This window comes from Corvus hawaiiensis, chromosome 19 (genome assembly GCF_020740725.1).
Source record: "Corvus hawaiiensis isolate bCorHaw1 chromosome 19, bCorHaw1.pri.cur, whole genome shotgun sequence".
Taxonomy (NCBI): Eukaryota; Metazoa; Chordata; class Aves; order Passeriformes; family Corvidae; genus Corvus; species Corvus hawaiiensis.
Genome location: NC_063231.1, coordinates 3,346,258 through 3,369,842, shown reverse-complemented (window position 1 = coordinate 3,369,842; position 23,585 = coordinate 3,346,258). Strand labels below are relative to the sequence as shown.

At 44.9% G+C, this 23,585-nt stretch overlaps 1 protein-coding gene across 1 annotated transcript in view; it reads right to left on the bottom strand.

The window, feature by feature from the left end:
• CACNG4 (calcium voltage-gated channel auxiliary subunit gamma 4) overlaps nucleotides 1–23,585 on the bottom strand; it is a 43,834-nt gene that overhangs the window by 10,347 nt on the left and 9,902 nt on the right. Inside the window, exon 2 of the mRNA XM_048324128.1 lies at nucleotides 258–341. Within this exon, the coding sequence (XP_048180085.1) occupies nucleotides 258–341 (84 nt within the window). The remainder of the gene's footprint in view (nucleotides 1–257; nucleotides 342–23,585) is intronic.

The window sequence follows — 23,585 nt, the reverse complement described above, 5'->3', positions numbered from 1 at the left end:
ACCCCATGGCAAGAGGGTTGAAACTAGGTGGTCTTCAAGGTCCCTTCCAACGCAAACCATTCCATGATTCAATGACTATGAAATTGGGGTCCCCAAGGGTGATGGTTGTGTCAGCTGCAGCATGAACTGGACATGTGCCACCACTGAGCTGTGCAACCCAGTTTGGGCCAGTCTGGCAGTGAGTAAAACTCTACAGAACAGACACCCAGGGAAGCCTCTCAGGCCATATCTGTGTGTTAGGTATCACTGTCACTCACGGAGAAGGTATTCGGAGCTGTCGTGGTCGTAGTCATTGTCTTCAGGGAAGTGGTTGATTCGGAAACAATGTCCTTTGTAGATGCCTAAATGAAAACAAAGCAAACAGAACCCATAAAGAACAGAACCAGGTAAATGTGCTTTTTTTTACCTGTCAAGAAACCATCTTTAAAGTAGTGAATTTTGAGCAGATTGGGCTGAAGGAAGGGACAGCCAGGATTCCTGGGCTCTTTTCCTTCAGCCACTTATATCATTCTCTTGAGTTTTTTAATCTCTAAGTGCTTCACTTTATCAGTGCCGTGCTTATCTTACAAGCATACTGGGTTTGCAAATCTTCTTTTTGTTCCCAGAGTGGCCGTCATGCTGAGTCCCTGCTCCATGGCTGGGGCTCTAAGTGCCAATCTTGCTCCCATCACCCTTCCCATCTCATGCCAGTGAAGTGCAGCCTTCCCTTATCAGAGCTGGTAAATGCTGAATTGTCTGAGGCCTCTTCAATTACTCTCTAGGCTGCAAAAACAAGTCTATAAATCTCTTCCTCCTGAAGTTTAAGCCCATATGTCCCACTCAAGGTTGGCTCAGCTTTTAATAGCATATTTGTTTAGTTAACTGGGAGCCTGTGCAGTAAATCAGGGCACAGTGTGCACTCCTGATACCTGAAGGGACAAAGCTGCAGCTGGCCGGACAAACCCCTCGCTCGACTGGACACCTCAGCACTTTGTCCACGTAGGTAAAGCTTTCCATGAGCATTTTGTGTTCTTTCCCATCACAGTTATCCACAGTCTGAGCTGGAGTTGGGTCGCTGTGGCACAAGGAGCTACGTGGGGACCTCTCCCGAGAGAGCTTCCTGCAGGAGTGAGCCCTGAGCTGTGACTGTGCCGTGGTGCTTCCATTATTCATTAACCAGTGCTCTCCTGCTTAGGAACACATCACCCAGGCTGAGTTATCCCTGCACAGGAGCCTTGGTGCTTACAGCTTGAGCTGGCAGAAGGATTTAAAACCCATTAGTTAATACTACTTTAACAGAAGCACAGCTGCAGTCTGTAGGATATAAATGTGGATTTATTTCACTACCTATTACCAATGATTACGAAGATCTCAAAAGAATTACTAATCCGGAGGATTTAAATTGCACCCTGTGAGTGTCAACTGCAGGCTTGCTACTACAGCGCATTTAATTCTTCCAGTAAATGATGTATCGGCTCTAATTGCAGCAGCGGCTCAGGCTTTCTCTGCACGGCACTTCAAAGCCTGGGAACAACATGTAAGTGGCTCATGTCACATCTGGAAGTGACACACCTGTCCTGGCTGCCAGGTGGGGAGAGCACTTCAGCTGGGACTGCTCCTGCTGAGCCTGTGTGCCTGAGCATCCCCGTGATGGCCATCACTGTGTCTGTTGCTCCTGACGGCTCTTGGGCATGGCAACCCAAACCTCAAGTTTTAAAGATCCCAGTGCTTATTTTCATGGCAGTTCACGCAATGAAACTGAATCATTCCCAGCATTACAGAGTCTCTGAGACTGGATGGTGATTTCATTGGGTCTCTCCATTAAGGCGTGCAATTTACCGGAAATACATTCAGAGTGTGATTTTTATCCTCTCTATTTATTAAGGAAAAATCTAAATAATCTTCCCATCCTAATTTCCTGTGGAAATAGGCTTTCCAATGACTGTGCCTGTGTGTGTATGGGTGGGGCCATCTCTCAGTTTGTACACACTTCTCTCTCTGTAGGTATTGTATTCTGTGTCCTTCTCACACTGACAGAAGGCAGGGTTAGATGGGATATTAGGAAGAAATTCCTCCCTGTGAGGGTGCTCGCCCAGAGAAGCTGTGGCTGCCCCATCCCTGGAAGTGTCCAAGGCCAGGTTGGACAGGGCTTGGAGCAACCCGGGATAGTGGAAGGTGTCCCTGCTCATGGCAGGGTGTGGAATGAGATGGGCTTTAAGATCCCTTTCAACCCAAACCACTCCATGATTCTATGATTCTCCAATAAAAGTTAAGGTAATTGGTTGAATTTATCCAGAGCTGATAAAAAAGTAGAAGTATCCCAGGTCACCAAGCTCCCAGTGCAGCAAGGGAGATGCCTGAAGGAGAGAGCTCTGTGCACACACCATAAGCTCCTTTTGCACGTTCACAGAGTGTGGACATGGCAACAGCCCAAACAAACACTGCGGTTTCAGAACACTGCAGTTCCAGAACTTAACAGACAAGAAGTCTGCAAGACTGAAACGTTCCCCAAGCCTCTTGTGCTGCAGCACTGATGGACTGATGGAGGGGTTTGGGCTCTGTAAAATGGCCCAACGTAATTAAACTGCTGAGTGAAACGGGCCCCTCAGCAGAACTTTCACAGAGGCCATGAAGCCATTCCTTCCACTGCAGGGCAGGAATGCACCAGCAGGACAGCAGTGATGAGATCTTCATTTCCTGGCTCTTATATTTAGAGCCTCTCACATGAAAGAGTATTAGCAAGACTAGCAGAGGCAAAAAACAGGATAACCACACCTCCCCCCATTAAAAAAAAAAAAAAAAAATTCAAAATCTGGATGAATTTGAGAGTTGTTTTTATTTTCAGTTTTTAGGAATTCTGGGATTGGTCATTATTGATTGGTCATTATTTATCTGGCTAAAATATAGAAATAGCAAATGACTGTGAAATTTGGACTTGTATCAATGCCTAGGAATCCAAAATATTCTCCTCAGTATTTTGATGTAGTTCAGACCAGAGATACTGGTTCAAGGTCCTCTTTAACATCTGTGGTATTTGATAACTAGTAACAGCAGCCAACTGGATAACTTTTTTCTATAAACTGAACAAATGCAATGTAATTCAGCAGCAGCTTATTAAACTCTCAGTGAGGCTTGAAGTTGCTATCAAGAACCCTGGTGATTTACAGGGTATTGAGGCCTCTTTCAATCCACAAAGTAGCATAAATAAAGGCTTGCTAGGAAAAGTAACAATTCCTCTTTTCTTCATAATGATGGACTTTGAAACTCAGATTTGGCAAACATTAAAACTAGCTGGAGAAGCTACTGAAGCAGTGGTTAGCTCTAAAAGCACAACAGCAGAGTCTGAGTTGTATTTATACATTAAAAGTAAGAACAAAGCAAAGCTGGGATTTGGTGGAATACCCATCTCCATGCCCTGGCATGTAAAGCAATGCAAAAAGAATAAAAGCCCTGGAATGGCAGAGGTGGCAGAAAAGGAAATGCCTCAGTTAAACTCAGTAACAACCATTCTGCAGCATCTGCACAAGGTCTGGGCTCCTTGAAGCTCTTCTTGAAGGCTTCTCAGCAGCTGCCTTGAAGAAATATGTAGGCAAACAAGGCCACTGGTCCACAGTCACTGAGGCACATGAAGCCATTTCCCACCCCAGGAGGTGATGTGGGAGAGAGATTTTCTTCCTTGCTTGAGTTTGGAGATACAGTCCCTTATATCCTTGGGACAGGAAGATGGAATATTTAACTCATACTGCTGTACCCACTAGAGAGAGGTAAATAAACTGGAATCACTGCCTAACATATACTAAAATATTGAGAAGCACTTCTGAATACCTCTTGAGAGCGAGATATAATATCCCACTGAGATGCTGTAAGTATTACTCCTTTCTTTGAATGATTACTGATATGTTTTTAATGATGCTTTTAGAAATACAAATATTAGAATGTATTTTTTTCCTTCACAATAACAACATCTTTGTTCTCAATTTTGAGCCAGGACTTCAGGATCTGTGTTAATTATAATGAAGAGGTAAATTTTCTGAAGTGTTGTTGATGGTGTAAGAACAACTTTTTTCCACTGGTTGCAGCACACTTAACTGTATGCATTTAAGAACTAAAAAGCATTTCTGACTTGGTTCTACTGTGTGTTCAAGGGCTTCTCTGGCAAGGTTAGTACTTCCCAATCTCACTAAGTGTTGTTCAGACAACTATAATTAGAGTGTGATGTACTCGGATAATGTGATAAGGGAGGGAACTGTAGTGCCTAAGTGAAGATTAAGCTTTGTTTTGGGGTTTGAGATCTTAAAATACATAGAGGTTTCAACAGCAAATCAAAGTAGTGATCCCAAATTCTGATGACATACTGCCTTCTCCTTGCTCTTTCTCAAATAATCTTTTAATAATCCTGCCTCTGCCACTGCAGATTGCTCACTGGGTTTTTATTTTTTCATGACTGAGAGTGAAAGTTAATGCTTAGGGTGCAAATGCTTATTAATTTGGTGGCCATACATTACATGATCCCGTTATTGTCCATAACATCAGCCATGTCTTTGAGAACAGCCATTTCCTGTGATTAGTGTTCATACATGACAACATTCCCTGATGCCCTGGAAGTGTTCGCACAAATCAGCACTGGAAAACAGAACCCTCAAGTTCTGACAATATTTGTCAACACAAGGCTGTACTTTTGTTTTCTCCCTGACCTAATCCTGAAAACTCTACACAAAAAGATCTTCCCATAGCATTGCTGCTCTGTTGTCATTTAAAATAGGTTTCCAGCACTCCAGACTCGAGCAGCTCTGCAGCAGAGGGCCCTGTCTGCGGGGGACTTCTGTCAATAGCAATTTTTGTCTCCCTGTGCTGAGCAGGCACTTACAGGAGGCGATATCCGATAGCTGTGGGAGACACTCGAGGAGACAGGGGCCGAGCTGCTCCCTCCTTCTCCATCATCTTCTGCAGAGCTACTGCTCCATTAACTGTTTCAGCTGCCAGCCCTCTTTATGCAGTAAAACGTTGGGTGTGGGACCTGGTAGAGAAGCCTTTCTTGTTTTCTCATGGGACACCAGACATTTGCAATGTCTTGGATCAAGCTCTCTCCTGCCAACATGCCACATTCCTGCAGCTCTTGGGCAGCTGTGGATACTTGGAGCACACACATGCACACTATTAATAGTGTGAAACAGGGGATTCTCCCAAAGGAGTTGCACCAGTGGAATGAGGGCTGTGAATGTCAGCTGCAGAAGTGGTCACTTGGCTCCAGCAGTCACCTGCAGGCAGGTAAATACACCCACAGTCATCCACCCCAAAATCCCACCAACCAGCCAATTTCTTTCTAGCAAATGTGGGACTTCTGGGATGGTTTGGAGACATGGAGCAGAATTATTTTCAGGATCATTTGACAGCAAGTGCTTGCGGAAACAGGGAATACAAGTTGAAAGGAGCTGACTGTATATTAAAAATAAGGCAGTTAGTAAGGTACCATGGGAAATTTGGACCAATGGTTCTGCTTGTTGCATCTATTCTGTGATTAAATACTGTGCCTCAGTTCCAGAGCCGACTGTCAGCCTGATTTACTGCAACACATGAATATCTGAATGTTTAAATGACAAGTTTTCTGAATATATCAGCACAGAGAAGGCTGACTGACAGATAGCATCACAGACCACAAGAAAAGCGTGACATGCAGAGTGGGGCTGTTGTAACAGAAGTTGCCTGAACACAGTGTCCATCCCAGCATGTCATGCAGGACTGGGTTTCCTTAATGGCATGGCTTTACACTTCCCTTGGACATCAGTGCAGAACCTCTATTTATAGTGAGTGAGAGTGTCTCAGTGCTGGACTCTGCCAGGGGAGAAGAGAAACAGTTGTGTATTTTTTTCCTTAGGAGGATTTCTCTGCTGACAGGTTCTGAAGCCTTTTGCTGAGTGATTTGAGCAATAGTGAGCAAAGGAGATCAGACATGCCAAAAAATGTTCATCTCTACACAAATATCTATCTGTGCACTGTGTTCATTTGTTTGATTTTCCACCAGTACAGCTCCCCTGTCTCACTGGACTGACACCACAGTACACGCAGCTGCTGCATTCGCTTTCTTCTCATTCCTCTTGTAAAATAACCCTCAAGAAGAGGAATTGAGGGTGCACCTCCTTTTACTTTCAAAACCTGCTTTGTGGTGCTGGTGGTCAAATGGGCTATTCTTGTCCTGAGCTCTCCCCTCAGACCACAAGGAACAGCATTAGATTTTCCTGTAGCTTGGAACTGTCTATGTTAAACTGTCCCAAGTTTGATTATTTGTCTCCTGCTGGTTGCTGAGAGTTTCACAAGCCTGTCCTTAAGTTACTCGAATGAGCACAGATCCCATGAGCCTCTGCCTGGAGATGTTTAATGCTGTCATTATAAAAGAAATCATGAACTATTGATGCAGGTCATGTGCAAAACACACCTCATGTGAATTTGCTACACCACAATGCTGCTGTGAGCCGCCTTCATCACCGTGGAGGATGGAGCCAGCAGCAGAAGAAGAAGCCTCAGGAGGTTAAATACACATTTATTTGGTGTCTGCCTTTGAAAAAGTTTGGCTGTTGTGAGAGGTGGGAACTTCAAAGCATAGGCTGTTTTTGAGACAGATTCTGTCTGACACCCCTGGGGTCCTGCCAGTCCTGGAAATTTGTCCCCATGACAGTTTGTATTTTTGTTCCATCCTGATGAATTTGATGAAGATCACTGCTCATACCTGGGGTTATTGTCATACTTTTGCCAGGGTAGGTCCTGTTTCCAGAAAATGCTCAGAACCTAAAAACATTAGGAGTTTATTCCCGTAACTGTGGGCTACAATGTACCATAAACCAGCTGGGCAGGACAAGCTGCCCGTGTGTGTCGTGGTCAGGCCAAAGCAAATTCAGCTCAGCTAAGTCCTTAAAAGGAGTTCATCCTTACTCCTAACCATGTTTCTCTACAGGTCTTGAGACTGTGAAAAAAAGAATCTTGTATTTCACTTATAGAAGTCCTTTCCTTCTTTCTCTGTCTGTCATTCCCTAACTCAGAACTCACTTGTTTGTCATTGCAGGGAGTGGAACTGCCTACTTACGGGCCAGATTCTGATTTCACTGCAGTAGACTCAAATCTGTCTCACCCAGTGATATCAGAATCTGGCCTACTCCCTTTTGTTTGCTTCCCATCTACTTCCCGGGCAGAAAGAAAATTATTTTTAAATGTTGAAATGTATGAAATTTGCCCCACTTTCTTCCTTAGGAGCTGTCATCTCAAACAAACCCTTTGGGTTCTTCTTTTGATCTATTTTCAATTGTCTGGTGGGCAAAGCAAAACTCCTCCTCAAGTCTCTTATTTTCTTATCTTCTGCTGTGACATGAATTTCCCCTTTTTCCAGTCCTCCCCCTCTGCTGCCTACAGACCTTCCACTGCTCAGAGCTTCCTGGCAGTCCCCTCGGTGTCAGGTGAGGAACAACCAGTCAGGATTTGATGCCTGCTCCATTTTGCTCCTCTTTAAGGCTTTTAAAGGCAGAACACCTTCCCGGTGTGCTCAGTACCTCAGGAGGGCTCCGAGGAGCTGGAGGAGACGCCAGAGCAGCTGCTGCTGCTGCCCATGCACTGCAGAGGAACTGGGGCTGGCAAGGAGCTCTTGCCTGGTCTTTATTCTTAGTGCTCCCCATTCCCCTCCAGCCTGGCAGAAGCACGTTTTCTCCAGGAGTAGGTCTGGGTTTATCTTGTCGTCTGATATGCTCAGTCTCACTGTTAATCTCACTCCATAAATACTCCCTCCTGTATTTATTGTAGACTTTCTATGAGAGAAGAGACTGTCTTATACCACCACTCTCCAGTATTTAGAATATTCTAATCTGCTTTCCCCAACTTGCCTGCACTGTGGCAGTGCTTGATCTGATTCCCTTTTGCCGTCCACAGCCTCTCCCTGGTGTTCCTAGACAAAGCCCTCTCTGTTGGAAGCAGAGGCCGCTCACAGCCCCTTCTTTCACCACAGTCCCACAGAATGAAGGCTGTGCTGCTCTGTTGCTTGCATTGCTTTTTTTACAGTGGTCTTAGACTGCAGTGGAGCTCATGCTTGGTGTGGCCGAGGAGCCACCTCCAGCGTACTGAGTGCCAATTCCACAGCCGCAAATAGCAACTGGCAAGGTTCCCACTTGGGCAGTTCAACCTTCATGTCACAACCACCCCTTTTAGAAAACTCCTGAGTTTCCTGTGGACCAGATGTGATGCCTTAGCTGACCTCCTCCAGATGCCAGGGGATGCACACTATTTCCCAGAGAAGTTGGCCCCATAGCAGAAGGTGAACCTTGCTTAGGTGGTAAAGAAGTCCACTGTTCATGGAACGACAGAATGGTTTGCGTTGGAAGGGATCTTAAAGCTCATCTTGTTCCACCCCCTGCCGTGGACAGGGACACCTTCCACTAGAACAGGCTGCTCCAAGCCCCATCCAACCTAGCCTTGAACACTTCCAGGGATGGGGCAACTCTGCTGTTCGGGGGTGACTTCTAATTCTGGCAGGAACAATTTTACTCTTTAAGCAAAATACTCTTTGTTATTTTGATCTGCAATCCAGGATGCACCAAACACTATTTTATACAGCCTGGTAAAGCATCTCCAGATTCTGGATCATCTACACCAGAAGATATCCCAGGAAATGCCTACAGAGGCTCAGTCACTTATAATTCGTGTGGAAAACACACAGCCTCAGCAGCTGACCTCCTGTTTTCAGCTGGGCAAATATCATCAAAGATGTCGTGCATTTGTATTTCTGTGTAAGAAATGAACAGATTCAGAAAAGATGCTTTGCCAAAGATGACTTTCAAATTCTATGACAGCCTTTTGTTCCACTATAAGATTTTGAGACCTTGAGTGATGTTAGAAAACCCGTGGCAGCAAAACTCATTTCCCAAATATTCACCTTACCTGCACATCTGGGAGCTAATAAAACACATCACAGTGTCTGGCTGCTGTCCTTTGAATTCTCTTCAGTCATTACAAAACTGCTGCCAAAAGTACTAAGTGTCCTTGTGCTACCACAGTGAATACCAATGGTACCAGGGAAATGCAGGACAGCAGCAGAGTAGGGGAGAATTGGGTGTTAAGTGTTGGTTTAGGCTACTCAGTTTCAAGTTTCTTCAAATGTTTGTCTCATAAACCATCATTCTGGCCATGGAATTAATGACTGAGGTTATTCAGCAGTGCTCCTATCCCTTCCCAGCTTCCTTTCCTTGGCCAAGCAGCAGATAATGGAGTAACTCCAGGAGTGCTGCTGAAGGGTCTTCCTACTACCATTTGCAATTTTCTCCTTATCAACCACAACCTCTCGTGCTGCTGCTTGGATGGAAAAGTGGGGGAAATTTCAGGGGATCCTGGTTTAGTCTTTCTTGTTGTTCCTTTTTATGGAACTTATTGAGGGAATGGCTCTGTGTTTTCTAGGAAGAAAGACTAACCAACTTCCAGCCCTGATGTTCAGTTTGCATTTCGTAGATCAACTGCGCAGGGAAATAGGGGCAATTCCTCAGCCTGGGTATGACGTGGTTGTTTTGGGGCAACACTGGTGATGCTGTTTGAGGAAGATTTTAAAGTCAGACATAAGTCAGCCCTGCCACGGTGAGTATTCTCATGCCTGGCTCAGTCCCAAGAAACTGTCAACATTTCTAGTTTGTCGTGGGGTTGTTAACTCACTTCTCTGTGTCTGCTTTTCTCTCTACCACCACGGCCCACACTCGCTGTGTTCTGCCTTCACACCTCATCTCGTCCTGCATCTCCTGCCACAGTCCTTTATCCCGGCAGCCCAGAAGTTTGTCTCACCACTCACTTCCATATTTTGCTCTGCTGCCACATCGCTGAGGCTGTTTCTGGGTGGCTGATATAATCCTCCTTGTCCTTTTAAAGTGAATTTGGAGCTTGGATAGAAACCTCTGTTTAGAGTTTAGAGTTCTGTAGCTGGTTTTTCTACCTTAGCTAAAATTAGTCTAACACTTGAGGAGCTGGTGTTGGCTTCTTAGGTGATGGATGAATAGCCTTCATCCATCAGAGCTCTGAACTGAGAGTCATCCTCCAATGTGTTTCCAGCTCTTACTTACATTCTGGCTCCAAACACCTTAATTTAAAGAGGTACTTTAGTAACTGGCAGTGCTTTTGGCACAGTATGTCAGAGACTGACTTGTTTTTCTCAACTGTGAATGGCCCCACAGTGACCATCACCACTCCAACACCTCAGTGCGGGAAATAAATGGTGCTGGCCTGAATGCTAGCCAGGATTTGGACCAATATCTATTATTTCCTCCCAGTATTCTTGACCCTGACACAAATTGAATAGTCCAAAGTCTGCTCATCCAGGGAGGCTGCTGCCAGTCCATCAGTCATTGTGAGAGGGCTGAAGTCCCAAACTGTACTGGATGCAGTTCTGAGAACAGACCCTCGTTTTGCCTGGTGAAGTTCACATGCTGCAAAATGACAAATCATGTTTATTTTCACAATGTCAAACTGTGCCTTTTTCCTGTATTTGCACAATTGGAATCAAGTTTCCCTTAAGGGGTAGTTTGGTCTTTATCCATATGGTTTCCCTTCCTTCGGTAAGTCATCAGTTCTCCCTCATTAACATGGCGATCAACTGGATGGTTTCACCTTTTAGGATGACAGCACGTCTACAAATCCTGTCTCATGGCTCAGAACTTCCTGGGAGGGTGAATTTAAGGAAATGGACATTGATGTCTCTTCAGAGTTTCTACTGAGTTTATAATTTGAGTCACTGTCATGGTCACCTCTGGGGTGCTTCTTGAACTACCTGAAACACACCCAGTGCAATGTGTGATGCTTAATCCCCTGTATTTTCTGCCACTTCAACTTTCACACATGCACAACCTCCAGCTATTACCTTCCTAGTCTTAACTTCTACTTTTAGACGCTATTAAACTGCCATTTTTTTCTCCATTTTCTGAAACATTTTCATTTCACATCAGGCAAGGTTTGCAGCTGGCATACAGCTGTCTAAAACTTAAGAAACAACTCTCCAGAATGAGGACCTGGGTAATCCTTCGGGATTTTGGGAGTAACACACACAGGGTGCACCTGGTGTCTTCTTCTCTAATGGAAAAACCTTCCAGATCTAGTCAGTAGAAAAAATGATTCATATTAATGGTTCATACCATTGATATTTTATTAATAAGGTGCTGCTTCATAATATTGATGCAATCAATATTGAGAATTGATTACTGATGGTTCTGATTGCTGATGGTGAACTCTCTTGGTGTAGCAGAAGCTTGCAAGGCACTAAATAATTACCTCTCTGCATTAAATGAGTTATTGTCTGCTCCAATAGCAGGGAATGTCTCTAACCTGACATCTAGAGCTGAACTTCCTTTACAAACTTTCTTTTGGCTCATTCATTTCATTGGCTCATGGCAAAGTTGGGTTTTTTTAAATGAAAAAAGCATGAGGGTTACACTGGAAAGTAGTGATATAGGACCTTGCTAGTGAAGTGATTAGGAATATGCAGAATATTTGGACACTCATGGAATCTTGTAGTGATTCCACATCTCTTCAATCCATGGAGATTCATCATAAGATGGTGGCATTCAGAAAAATAGTTGGATATTGAAGAAGCAATAGGGAAATAACACTCCATAAACCATTTTAGTTGGAAGGAATGCTTGCAATGTGTCTGTCTTTGGAATGCAGTGACCTTGAGCTGGATCTCCATTCGTTTTGGAGCACACAAATGAGTCTTCCTGGTTCCTCTGCCAGCTTGTTGAGTTATACATAGAAGAGAAGCCTCTAGAGATTGATCATGCACAATCAGTGATGCGGGGCAGAAACAAGGCAGATGACAACAGGGAATCTAAAGGTTGGGAGAAAGGCATGTAACTGCCAAACCCTGCTGATGGCTGGATTTGGGAAATGCAAGACAAAGGTTTCAGTAATCATCTGCATGATGTATTAGTGCGAAAGACACTCCACCAGGAGAGATTAGTGCTGTGGGGGTTGTTGAGCTGAATAGCCAGGGCTAACGTCTAACCTTGGGAACAAATAGCAGAGCTGATGGAGAGGCTGAGCAGGTTCCAGTGGGAAAAAAAGGAAAGGAACAAAAATATTTCACAACTGTTAAACCCTGGAAGGGAATATAAAGGCAGCATGTAGGATTTTAACTTGAATTAGAGTTACTACTGACTTGGTTATTCCTGATTCCCAGCAGTACGTGCAACCCAAGAGGTTCTGCACCTTCGTGGAGGAAGACGGAGAGCAATGTGAAAAAAGAGCAAAGGACCAGAAAAAGAGCAAAGGAGCACTTTGGGGCAGAATGTGGAGGAATGGGAAGTTGTTCACAGAGGAGGAGGAAAAGAAGCTCAGAAGAAAGCGGGAGAGAGAGAAAGCTGAGGAAGAGAGGGGAAGGGTGGGCACGGGGTGGCTGGAGGTGAGCAGGGGGACTGGGAGGAGAGCAGGGGCTTGGCTGCTTGGAGGGGCCTGTGGAGATGGGGACCAGATGGTGACCCAGGTCCTCCCTGAGCAGCGCCGCCTGCATCCCAGCCCTTCTGGCATCCCATCTCTGCCTGCATCCCAGCCCTGCCTGGCTGAGGAGCTGGTGCCCCTTCCTGCCAGAAGGCAAAGGGATGCATAGCAACTGCCTGAAAAAAAATTAAAAGCCTTAAACTTCTAATTCCCAGGAGTGATTTAAATTATTACAGCTAACAAATGACCTAATACGTAAAAATGGAGATGGCTACCAAATAGATCTGTTTAAATGAACATATGCAGAAGAGATTCCGTTTGGCTCCTGCACCTGAAACTTCCTATTTCCTAATGCAAACTAAGCAGTGAAAAATAAAAATGAGGCTGCAAAACCAGCATGACCTCTTTAAGCTTTAATTATTCATGAGAACTGTTTTCTTCTCTGCTGAGATTCAGAGCAACACATTTAAGCGGGTTCCTCTCAGGTTTATGGAAGATGTAAGTTCCTTGTTACACCAGCTAATAAATGCAACTAAACACAATGACCCAACAATATTTGTAGAAACAGCATTTGGGAAAATGTGTTTAATGAATCAGAAGAGCCTTAATCTAGTCAGTCTTGAAAAGCAAAACATATCATGCAAAATTACAATGCACCAAAGCACAGACTCATAAATATTTTATTGTCGAGATTTCTGAGTTTACTTTCAGTATTTCAGGATTTTGTTTTACTATGAAATGTCTCTACCTGCACTGGGGAAGGACAGCGGTGGTGGGAGCTTTGAGCAGTCCAATTTGGAATCTCAGAATTTCCTTTAAATAATGTATCTGAGAGTCCCAGCCCTCACCATCATCAGGCACATCTGCCATTGTAACCAGAAATGCTCATTGCCTTTTGCTGTCCTAGAATGGCATGGAAGCAGCTGGGAATGTTTACAACTGGGAGGAGAAAACCAAAACATTTTCCTTTTGCTGGGAAGACTGGACAAAAGGCAGGTTGTGGTGGCTGTTGCGCCACTGACTCCTTCCCCCTCAGCCCTCCATGCCCTTGGATAAGAACATTTTGGGGACCAGATTTCCCCCTGAGTTTTGAAAGCAGGAGAGGACCAGTCTGTCACTGCCTTGGTGAGACCTCCTGACAGGTCCACATCAGGAGTCAGGCAGCAGCTCTGACTGCCCGGGAACGCTGCCATGCCCAGGGGGAGATTTACAGCTCCTCTCCCCTTCAGACACTTCGTCTGGCATGATGCAGAGCTGGTAGCTTCTCATTTCCAGCTAGTGCAACCTCCTCTTCCTCCTCAGGAGCCTGGGTGGGCTGTTTGGGGCCCCTCAGGCTGAGTCCCCCCAAGGCAGTGTCCCTGCTATGGCCCTGGCAGACAGGCCAGGGCAGCCAAAGGGCAGCTTTCCAAAACCTGCTTAATGGGGCCATGCTCTGGTACTTACTCAATCTTTACAACTCAGTGATACGCTGCCAATATATTTTTGCCAAGGAGACAAAAATATGTCTCTTCTTCCTACTCCCTCAGCCTATGAAATATCTCAGTTTTGTGCACAAAGAGATGCTGTGTGTGTGTATATATGTGTGTATATTTAGAGGGGGGAAAAATAGAGTTTCTGTTAACTTATTTTCCAGTTGAAAGTCTGCCTTGTAGCCAGGGAAGCACTGTTTTCATTGGTTATAACTTTGGGCAAAAAAGCCTCACTTTGCGCTGAGCAGAAATGGCAGTGAGGGCAGTGGGAAATGGGAGCACATCCTTTGACTTCTCCATGGCCTGTGTTCTCTGCTTGAGGATGGATGCGTGATGGCTTATAAATGATTTGGGGATTTTTGGGTCAAACAGCCCTATAGGAGCAAAGTTGCCTAATAATGGGCAAAGAAGAGAGGCATAGTCCTTGCAAGGTGGTGGGGTTCAACTCCACAAGGGCCAGAGAGACTCCAGGTATTCCACATGTTAATTAAGACTCTTCCACCCAGCCATGGTTTGGAATTCTAGCTTTGTTTTCTGAATGGTTGGGGTCCTTTAAAACCCCCTGGTACAAAAAGGAGAGACTGGAGGCTTTTCCTCAGCTCCCCAGCAACTTCGCAAACTACACGTTCCAAAAAGGTGTATTCCTTTTTCCTCCTTCCCCTCCCTTTCCCCCCAGACCTTGCATGACTTCAAGGCATCAAATGTTAATGAAAGTTTGCCAGGCTTCAAGGGCTGTGAAATGGAAGTTAAAAATCCTGCACTATAGGATGGCTCTAAAAATACTCAGTCATGTTGAAACATCACCTGGCTCCAGCAGCTCTCCTGCACCCAGTGCTGCCAATGCAGCAGGGCTTTCTCTCCCAAATAAGCTCTGGACAAAGTTTGCCTAGTGACTGTGGATTACTTCTGCTCTACAGACTGGAATCACCAGGTTATGGCCAGCAAATACCTACTGGAGAGTGCGTATCTGCCACATAATTTAACTCTGATGGTGCTGCCAGGGCAGCACCAGTGCCCTGGGAGGGATGTGCCTTGCACTCCTGCACTGCTGACTCCATCCAGAGCACTCAGAGATGTGATGTCCATCCCTCAGGATGAGCATGGCCCTCAAACATCGGCCCTGTGGGTTGTAAAGGGGAGGTCTGATGTCAGCCCGCTCAGCATTAGGGTCCAGCTCCTGCGCTCTGCTCTCCAGTGTCATTTATTGTCCAGGGCGCTGGGGTTTGGTTGACTTTTTAGCCACAGCATCACCTAAACCCCTCTGCAGACCTGCTCCTGCAGGCTCTGGAGTAGGAGAGCTGTACCCTCATGAGACATCAGAGGTTTTCTGTAGCAGCTCCCCACAATCCTACCTGATGTGTCCTGCTAACCTGCAAATGCTGGATACACCAGGGGTTCCTTCATGGACTTCTGGGGGGCTACAGCAGAGATAGTGCCATCCCCTTGTGTTTTAAATGTGTTTCTTGGATTTTTTTTTTCCAGCAGTGCTCTCACGAGTGAGAACCTGGGAGCTGCTTTTCCCACACCACAGCCTCCTTTTCCTTCTCAGAGAAGTACAAAGTCCTTTCTCCCCTGAAGCAAATGAGGAGCCTGAGCACCACGACTTGGATGGTGAATTGAAGCCCAGTCCCAACACGGTGCCTGAGCCACTCCCATCACAGGAGGAGCCACGGAGGCTGTGACAGCTGCACATCTGAGTAACACAGCACAATGAGCCCCTGCTCTCGGGGGACAGCACTTTGCCTTTGGCCTCCAGTGACTCCAAACTATGGCTCAGACCTCAGCGAGATGTCTGCACCCCAAACTCTGGCCATTTCCTGATGACCTATGCCCAGGAAGGGACAAGGGACACATAGAGCATGTCCCCAGCCCACGGTGCCTGACACAAGGCGGGGTATGTGGTCCAGGTATGCACAGAAAGTTTTGTGTCCCCAGGCCTGGCCAGGCTGCCTGGGCATGCTCCAGCCCTGTGTGAACACATTGCACAGGCTCAAATCACTATTTTTGAGCCAGTCACTAGAAATAATTCATGTATGTGCAAGTTAAAATTCTGCTTAAAAATTACCCTCTGTCTCAGAAACTTAAAACCTGAGACATCTATAGAAGCAGATGCTGAATTTCATTTTACAAGGTTCTTTCCAGCTGTTATGGTAAGCTTAGAACCTCATCCTGCATTTCTTCACTTTAAGGATCTTTTTTCATTCAAATATCTCCAATTTTAGCGCTGGCAGGAGCAGGGGCAGGTGCAAGTGTTGTGAAGAATCTGCCCCTTTTACTGGACCAGATAAAGTCTTGCACCAAACACTGAGTTCCATGATATTTCTTAAAGTTGAAGTTCAATTAATAAACATTCAACTTTTAAGGACTTAAAAATAAATTTCTAAATATTTCATGAATATATTTGATGGTGGTATGAACCAAGGTTTTAGAAAGCTCAAGGTGTAGGTTTGTGTGTGTCAACTGTGAGCAACAGTGCAAAAGGAAAATGCTTTTTCATCCATATGAGCTTCTGTAAAGTGTGTTCTATTCTTAGGAGAGTAAACATAACATTAAAAAAAAAAAAGTAATCATTTAAACCTTGCAGGAAAGAGGCAGGAGTGATGGGAACCTCTGAAATGATAAATGTATGAATTTATTCCACTGCCACTGTGGAGTTTTAAATTAGTTTTATTTTTCTTTTATTTCTTCTTGTTGACAAGCAGGGCTGCACTGCTCCACAGATCTAATATTTACAGATAAGGAAATATTGAAGGTCAAAAATTCTATTCTTAGTTATTCTTGTATAAGGTAATCTCCTTGTGCTGGTGACAATGCAGTGATCTCATGTCGCCATGGGTACCTGAATCATGCCTGTCTAACAGCAACATTCTCCATTCCCATCCCCTCCCCTTAAGTTCTTACGTAGAAAACCCAAAGATATCTCCAAGAAAAGCTTCATGTGTGATGCAGATGATGGACTGCAGCAAACACTTCTCTTTAAGACAGTGCACTGTGCCAGTACCTGCCTCATACACAGCTGGGGTGAGGAATTCGTTTGCATTTGACTGTGACCAGGAAGAATTTTGCCAGGAATGCAGGCTGAATCCAATGTGTTACTAGTGTTCATTTAACGCCTGCAAATGGACATCAAAACTGATAAATTCAGAAGGGTAACTTTGTCCCTCAGGTGGGTAACTTTGTCCCCATGGCAGCCTCGGCCAGGGGGATGCACAGCAAACTGAGCTGAAACCCAGATTATGGGGGAAGTGAGACCAGCATCTGCCCAGAGCAGAGCATGGCAGGGACATGGCAGGGAAGCACAGAAGTGTGGCGAAAAAGGTGGAAAAAGCCAGGAAAACCATTAATTATGTCTTCCCATGTCTCTGTAGGTTCAGCTCAGTGCTCTAATACCCAGTGGATGTACCTTTCCTTGACAGCTTTGTAACATCTAAAAGGAAGAAAAGAAACCAAAGAGGAAGCAAAATGTGGGGGCCTTGGTGGTGACAGGGCTACAGCTCTTTGAATGCCAGCTCTTTGAATGCCAGCTCTTCTCCCTGCTGCATCGTGGAAGCTTTTGGTCTCTGCTAAACTGAGCTTTGAGCCGATGTGGATGGATCAGGCACATGAAAGACCAGCAGCAACAGTTCCTAGAGGCTGAAAGAAGGGCTGTGAATCAGGACTTCTGCCTTTTCCTATAGCCATGGAAGGGACTGAAGTCTAAATCTGGGTCTTTGTGCTCAAAGTCTTGATATAAACTTATTTTAAAGGGAAAAAAGAAACCCACAACAAGAAGAGAACGAATACTCTCTGGGAAGGGGGATTGAGCAGTCTGAGCTGCACATTGTTCTTAACACCAGGATTCCCTTTTTACTAAGCCATTTCTGACCCCGGCAGTGTGCAGCAGGCAGGAAAACCAGGTTGGACTTGCAGTTTCTGGCAACAGGATAGAGGAAATCAGATAAACCAGCTTGTACCTACCACCTTGCTGTGAATTAGGGCTGTCCTTGTGTTTCACTTTGGCACAATCAATTTTCAGAATAAGAGCCTTTCTTCTACGTGGCCAAGGGGTTTAATTCAACCCTGTAATAAATGGCCAGCTAACAATGGGCCAAACTCAGCTTGGACGTTGCTCTAGTTAATTAAGAAGAGTAGCATTGGGGCTAAATTTGGCAAGGAATGTGAAGTGACTGCCTTCAGAGGCAGGGAAGAAAAACCCTTGCTTAGCTCACTGCATCCAGCTCTTCAAATGCAAATTAACCTGTCAACATCTGCATGCAGCCACCCAGGACAGCTGCAAAAAGGAGCTCCCTGCACCCAAAAGAAGGGCTGGAAATGTTTAGTTCCAAACAGCTATTTTCTAAAATAATTTCTAGTAAATAAGAATACATTTAAAGTGGTAAACTGAGCATCTGCTGCATGAAATGAGTGGAGGACAGCATGCGAAAAGAAACATATGCCAAGTATGCACTTCAGATGCATTGACTACTTGCCTCAAAACCAGAGAGAATTTAAACATATTTGCAGCAAACACCAAAAGAAAAAAAAAAAATTGCCTCTGCAACCCAAAGAAAAGCCTCGAATAACAGCACAAGTTCAGCTTGGCCATACCTTGTCATTCCCGTGGTGGAAGGGAGCAGTTTGTTGGATTTCAGCTGCTGCCTGGCTTCTTTTCCTCAGGCACCCGTAAGGAATGCCAAGCCCAGGCGGCTTTTGTTTGGAGCAAACAATGTCCCTTTACCAGTACATTTAAAAACCCAGAAACCAAGTCACTGCCGAAGCCAAACCCTAGCAGATTTGCTTCACTGGAGGGAAGACAGAAAAATACCCCTGTGCCTTTTACACAGTGCCTTATCCACATTGTAGGAGACGGTAATATTCTGCCTGGGACCGATTCGCGACGTGTTCCGTGGAACCGCTCCGGCGCTGGAAGGGCCCTGCTGGTGACTCAATCTCTGCCTTCAATACCCTGCAACTCATGGAAATTGCATTTCAGTATTTTGTTGAGCCCATTATTCTCAGACAAAATCTCTGCTGACTTAACTGAAGCTCTTACTTACAAAACAAGTACAGGGTAAGGCTCCTTCAGAGGAGGAGAGGTTGGATTCCAGCTCTAAAGGGTGAAACTCTTCTTTGCGAAGCAGTGTGTGGGAATACTTTCAGTATAACAGGGCATAGGATAAGCTCTGATGTCTCTTTTTTTTTTTCAGGGGTGCTGTCTGTCTGTCTGCTGAGGCTTTGCTAAGTGTTTGGTTCTGCAGCCGTGATCTCAGGGTGCAGCCATCTCTTGTGGTCCCCTTGGGAGGGAGGGGAAACAAGCCATAAGCAGCTTCTGCAGAAACTGCTTTGCTATGATAGTGGTGTAATTAAACAGGATGCAAAAATCCCAGAGCCATAAAAACCCATGGGTTGTACCAACAATTTTACTCATCTGTGGGTTTTCAGGCTGAATCAGGGCTGAGCAAGGAGATCATGAGAAAAAGATCTCTGACTCAGTTGACAGTGTTGGGCTTTATCCTGTTCACCTTGGCACATTGTAGCATCTTAATAACACAATTAAGAAGGAAAAAAAGAGAAAAACCTCTGGAAAATTCAGAAACCTACTGGTTCTCAAGGAGAACCTTGAAATAGAGATATCTCTTCCTGTCCCTTCTCTGCTTGGAGTTACATTTCCAGGAGCGAGGAGCTGCTGTTGTTCTGGCACTGAACTGCCACGGCCCAGCAGTCGGGCTGGGGCTGCATCCCCTTGGTTTGCAGAGCAGCACAGTGTTGCTATTGAGTGTGTGTCCACATGGCAACAGCAGTGGTGCTCCAAGAATTCGATTTCCATGGTGCCCCTGGGCCTTGCCTTGACATCTTCATTGTTCCACGGAGAAATAAAAAAATAAAAATCCAAGAGTAGCGTAAATGCAGTGCAAAATACAGAACACTATAGGACAGGGTTACCTAATGGTTAATTTAGAAAGGAACATATCATTAAAAACGTATGAAGGTGGCTACATATTTATGCTGTATAAATATTTAAAGGGATGCCTCTTGTAAGGGCAGAGTTCCAAGCTACACCTAAAATAACGTGTGTGAAGGAAAATTAAAAGAATATTTCACCATTTGGGCTTGTTTAATCTGCCTTGGAAAGGCTTTTTATGCCCAGCTACTGAACATTAGTATGGGAAAGGATATCAGACAGAACTCATTTGAGGTGTAATTCTACCAAAGTCAGCAGAGTTAAACTGAAGATGATTTTTCTGGCCTTTTAAATAGAGTGTAATTTTCTCTATGGGTAGCTATTAAATGCTATTGAGAGAGACTGCGGCTGCTGTTGGAAGGGCTTTCTGGAGAGGTCATTCTGTCCCATGTGAACAGCACCAGTGAAAAACCAGGAGTTTTGTAGTTCCTACAACTTGAAGAGTTCCTGGAGGCTCTAACTCCACCACACGTCACTGCCTGACCCAAAGCTATGAGCACACATCTATTCTGAGTTGAGACATCCTGGCTTGACATCTGCTCCCACATCACAAGAATTCTGCCCGTAGAAATTGCTTAAAATATTGGAGGGGGCATTGCAAAAGATATCCATGTGGGCATTTGGTCCATCTCTGTCAGAGAGGCCACATTCCTTAAATACACTTTCTGAGGCTCAGCTGCTCAATCTTGACGTTTTGGGGCTGTTGGGGTTTGTGTGCTTTTCACCAGCTCGCCTAAGCACTGGCTGAGGTGGCCATTCCCTATCCTTATTATTTGGGACACAGATTCCTGCAGCCTTCTCTGCACATGAACCAATTTGAAGGGTGTAAAAATACCCAATAAGGTACCTCCTGCATGGACACAAGGCTGAATAAGTCCTAGACGAAAAGGTTCCTATTTTGGGGGAAATTGGGAAGATGTCAGGATCTCTCAAAAGGCACCACAAGGATCTGGATCTCCCGTGGATGGCTCTGCCCCTCACATGGGGTGCTGGGCCAGGTACCCAAAGTGTGGGGTTGGGCAGGAGCCAAGATGGGTTTTCTTCCTGCCTGCACAGCCAAGGACTCTGCCCTCTCTTGCAGAAATTAAGCTCAATCCTCAGGCAAAGCAGCAGCAAAATTTGGATCACAAATCAAGATAACTCTTGGTTTAAATGGGGGGCAGAACCCAGAGAATTATTTAGCCATTTTACAAAAAGCCTAACATCCTCTTGGGATGAAAATGGGAACACATGAGACCTCATAATTTATATATGTATTAACTTCCCACTGGTGAAATTAAAATGCAAAACAGTGTCTCTAAACAAAACTGTGAAGCTCTGTCCCTTGAGAGAGTTAAAAATGAAATGGGCAAAGCATCTCCCACAGGATCTATTCTTACCCTGGCAGGACTTTGGGCTGGATCGTAGGTATTCTCTTTCTCATAGCCACAATGCTGAGCTCCAAGAAAGGATTTGTCTGTGCAATACAGTGAAGCTCAGCAATAATTGCCCATTGTGCTCTGTGATGAGCCATCCCTTTCGTTCTTCAGTAACCCGTGCACCTGGACTTTAACTAAAACCAAATAATATGCACAGAAAACATTTTTATGTAAGAGGAGGTGAACATCACTAAAAATCAGAGAGCCTTTGTATGGCATGCCAAACTGCTGAAGCGAAAAAATGTCTTCAGTGAAAGGGCTCAGATGTGAGCATGTTTCAGTGCACAGCTCCAGGAAAAACTCTGATAATAAATGTGAGCTTGTTATCGTTGCTTTTCAGTGGGAAGTAAAGCCGGAAGCAGGGTCGTGCTGGCTAATTAAAGCTTACATTTTCATTCAAGCACTGCATTTTAATTATAAACTGGTGACACAAGTGTCACTTAGTTCCTACCCTGTTTTAAGTGTGCACATGTATAAAAAATGTTTTCAGTTATTAATTTATTCTTGTGATCATATTCATTATACCACATTATGTCTACCAGGCACGTGTCTAATGACATGTTTGATACACACTAATTCTTATGCCTCTTTTAATACAGAGCTTACACAGACATTTTAGGCTGAGCACGGTGCCAGTTGGCCACCAAAACAGGTGCACATTAATGCTATAAAATCAGCATTAGGAGCTGTGTACCCATATTCTGGCCAGCTGCAAGCACTTGCTCAGCCCTCCCAGGGCACAGCAGTCATGCCAGAAAAATGGGATAACCTGTAGGAGTAGCTGCATCCAGTGCTGATGCCTGGAGATGCTGATGGTGAGGTCCTGCTGCCCAGGTCTGGCCCTGATCCTGGACCAGGATACAGCTCCGGTGTGCGAGTGCTCCCCGATCCTGCAGAGCTGAGCGTGATGGCTCTTTGTGTAGCCAAAGCCCTGGGTTAAGACTTTAAAATTCAGGTGTAAAATTTCTGGCCTGTTTTTCCTTCCCTATGGGGTTTTTGTGCTGTGCCCAAAGACTGTCTCCAGCTAGAACACTGCCATTTATACACAGAAATTAAAATAAAATGAGGAAAAAGGTCACTGGAAGATGGCTACCAAGAGTCACCAAGTAAGTAATTAAAAAATCAGATCAGGAATGCAAGTGAAAACAAGGAAAATATCCCTAGAAAGCAAGTTATGAAGGTAAACCTCTTTCAAAAGCATGGGGTGGAACAGGATAGCTGTGTTCTTCCCCTCTTAATTTGCTACCAAACTATAAAGAGGATTCTGTTTTAATAAGCACCACAGTAGCGGGACACTGCAAATGAATTGTTCGAACAGCTGTAATTAGAAGTGGTGCTGTGAACATAATTCCTAAAGGCTACATGGTTTATTTCAGGTCTTGCATCTTTAAGGATCCCAAAGCACCTCAGAACCGTCTGCATTTGTCAGCGCTAAAGGCAAGGACAAGAGCACAGCAAAATGTGCAGAGCAAAGGAGAAATGCTTCCCATCCTCTGGAGCAAACCATGGGATGTTTAATCTCACAGTGAGCAGATTGGCACAGTCTTGGATAAATATATTTTGAAACACCCAAATAACTTAAAAAATGAAATTTGGTTGACTCTTAGTGTGATGTAAGCTCGGATAGAGGTTGAAAGCCTCCCCCTTTGGAAAGTCTGCTCACTGTCTTGGAGCATCTTTTGTCAACAAAATGTGTTTTCACAGTGGGCAGAACTGGGGGGATGTGGACCAGCTCTGATCCAAACACAGGGTGGGAACATCCAAGCAGCTCCAAACATGAGCCAAGAAACTTAAAAAATAACTTAAAAAATGAAATTTGGTTGACTCTTAGTGTGATGTAAGCTCGGATAGAGGTCGAAAGCCTCCCCCTTTGGAAAGTCTGCTCACTGTCTTGGAGCATCTTTTGTCAACAAAAATGTGTTTTCACAGTGGGCAGAACTGGGGGGACGTGGACCAGCTCTGATCCAAACAGAGGGTGGGAACATCCAAGCAGCTCCAAACATGAGCCAAGAAACTCAGCCTCTTGCTACATTCATTGGCTTTGGTTCAGTGTGTGCAGAGGGGCTTTTGGACTGGAGCTGTCTGTGTCCTACTGCTCCGTCTGGAAGGGGTCAGTCTGTCTGCAAAGAGCACTCTGGTGACCCCCAAATTGCTGTCACGGCAAATAACTGAGCCCCTGCTGGCTGGCAGAAGGATGAGAGTAAGGACCCAACTGGTTTGGGTTAGCAACTCGGTTTTAAGAAACATTTCCAAACTGTTACTGAGCTCCCAGATCTATTAATTGATGTTTAATCATGTCTCGGAGAGCTCTGTTTGATAGTGACGTTTTCCAAC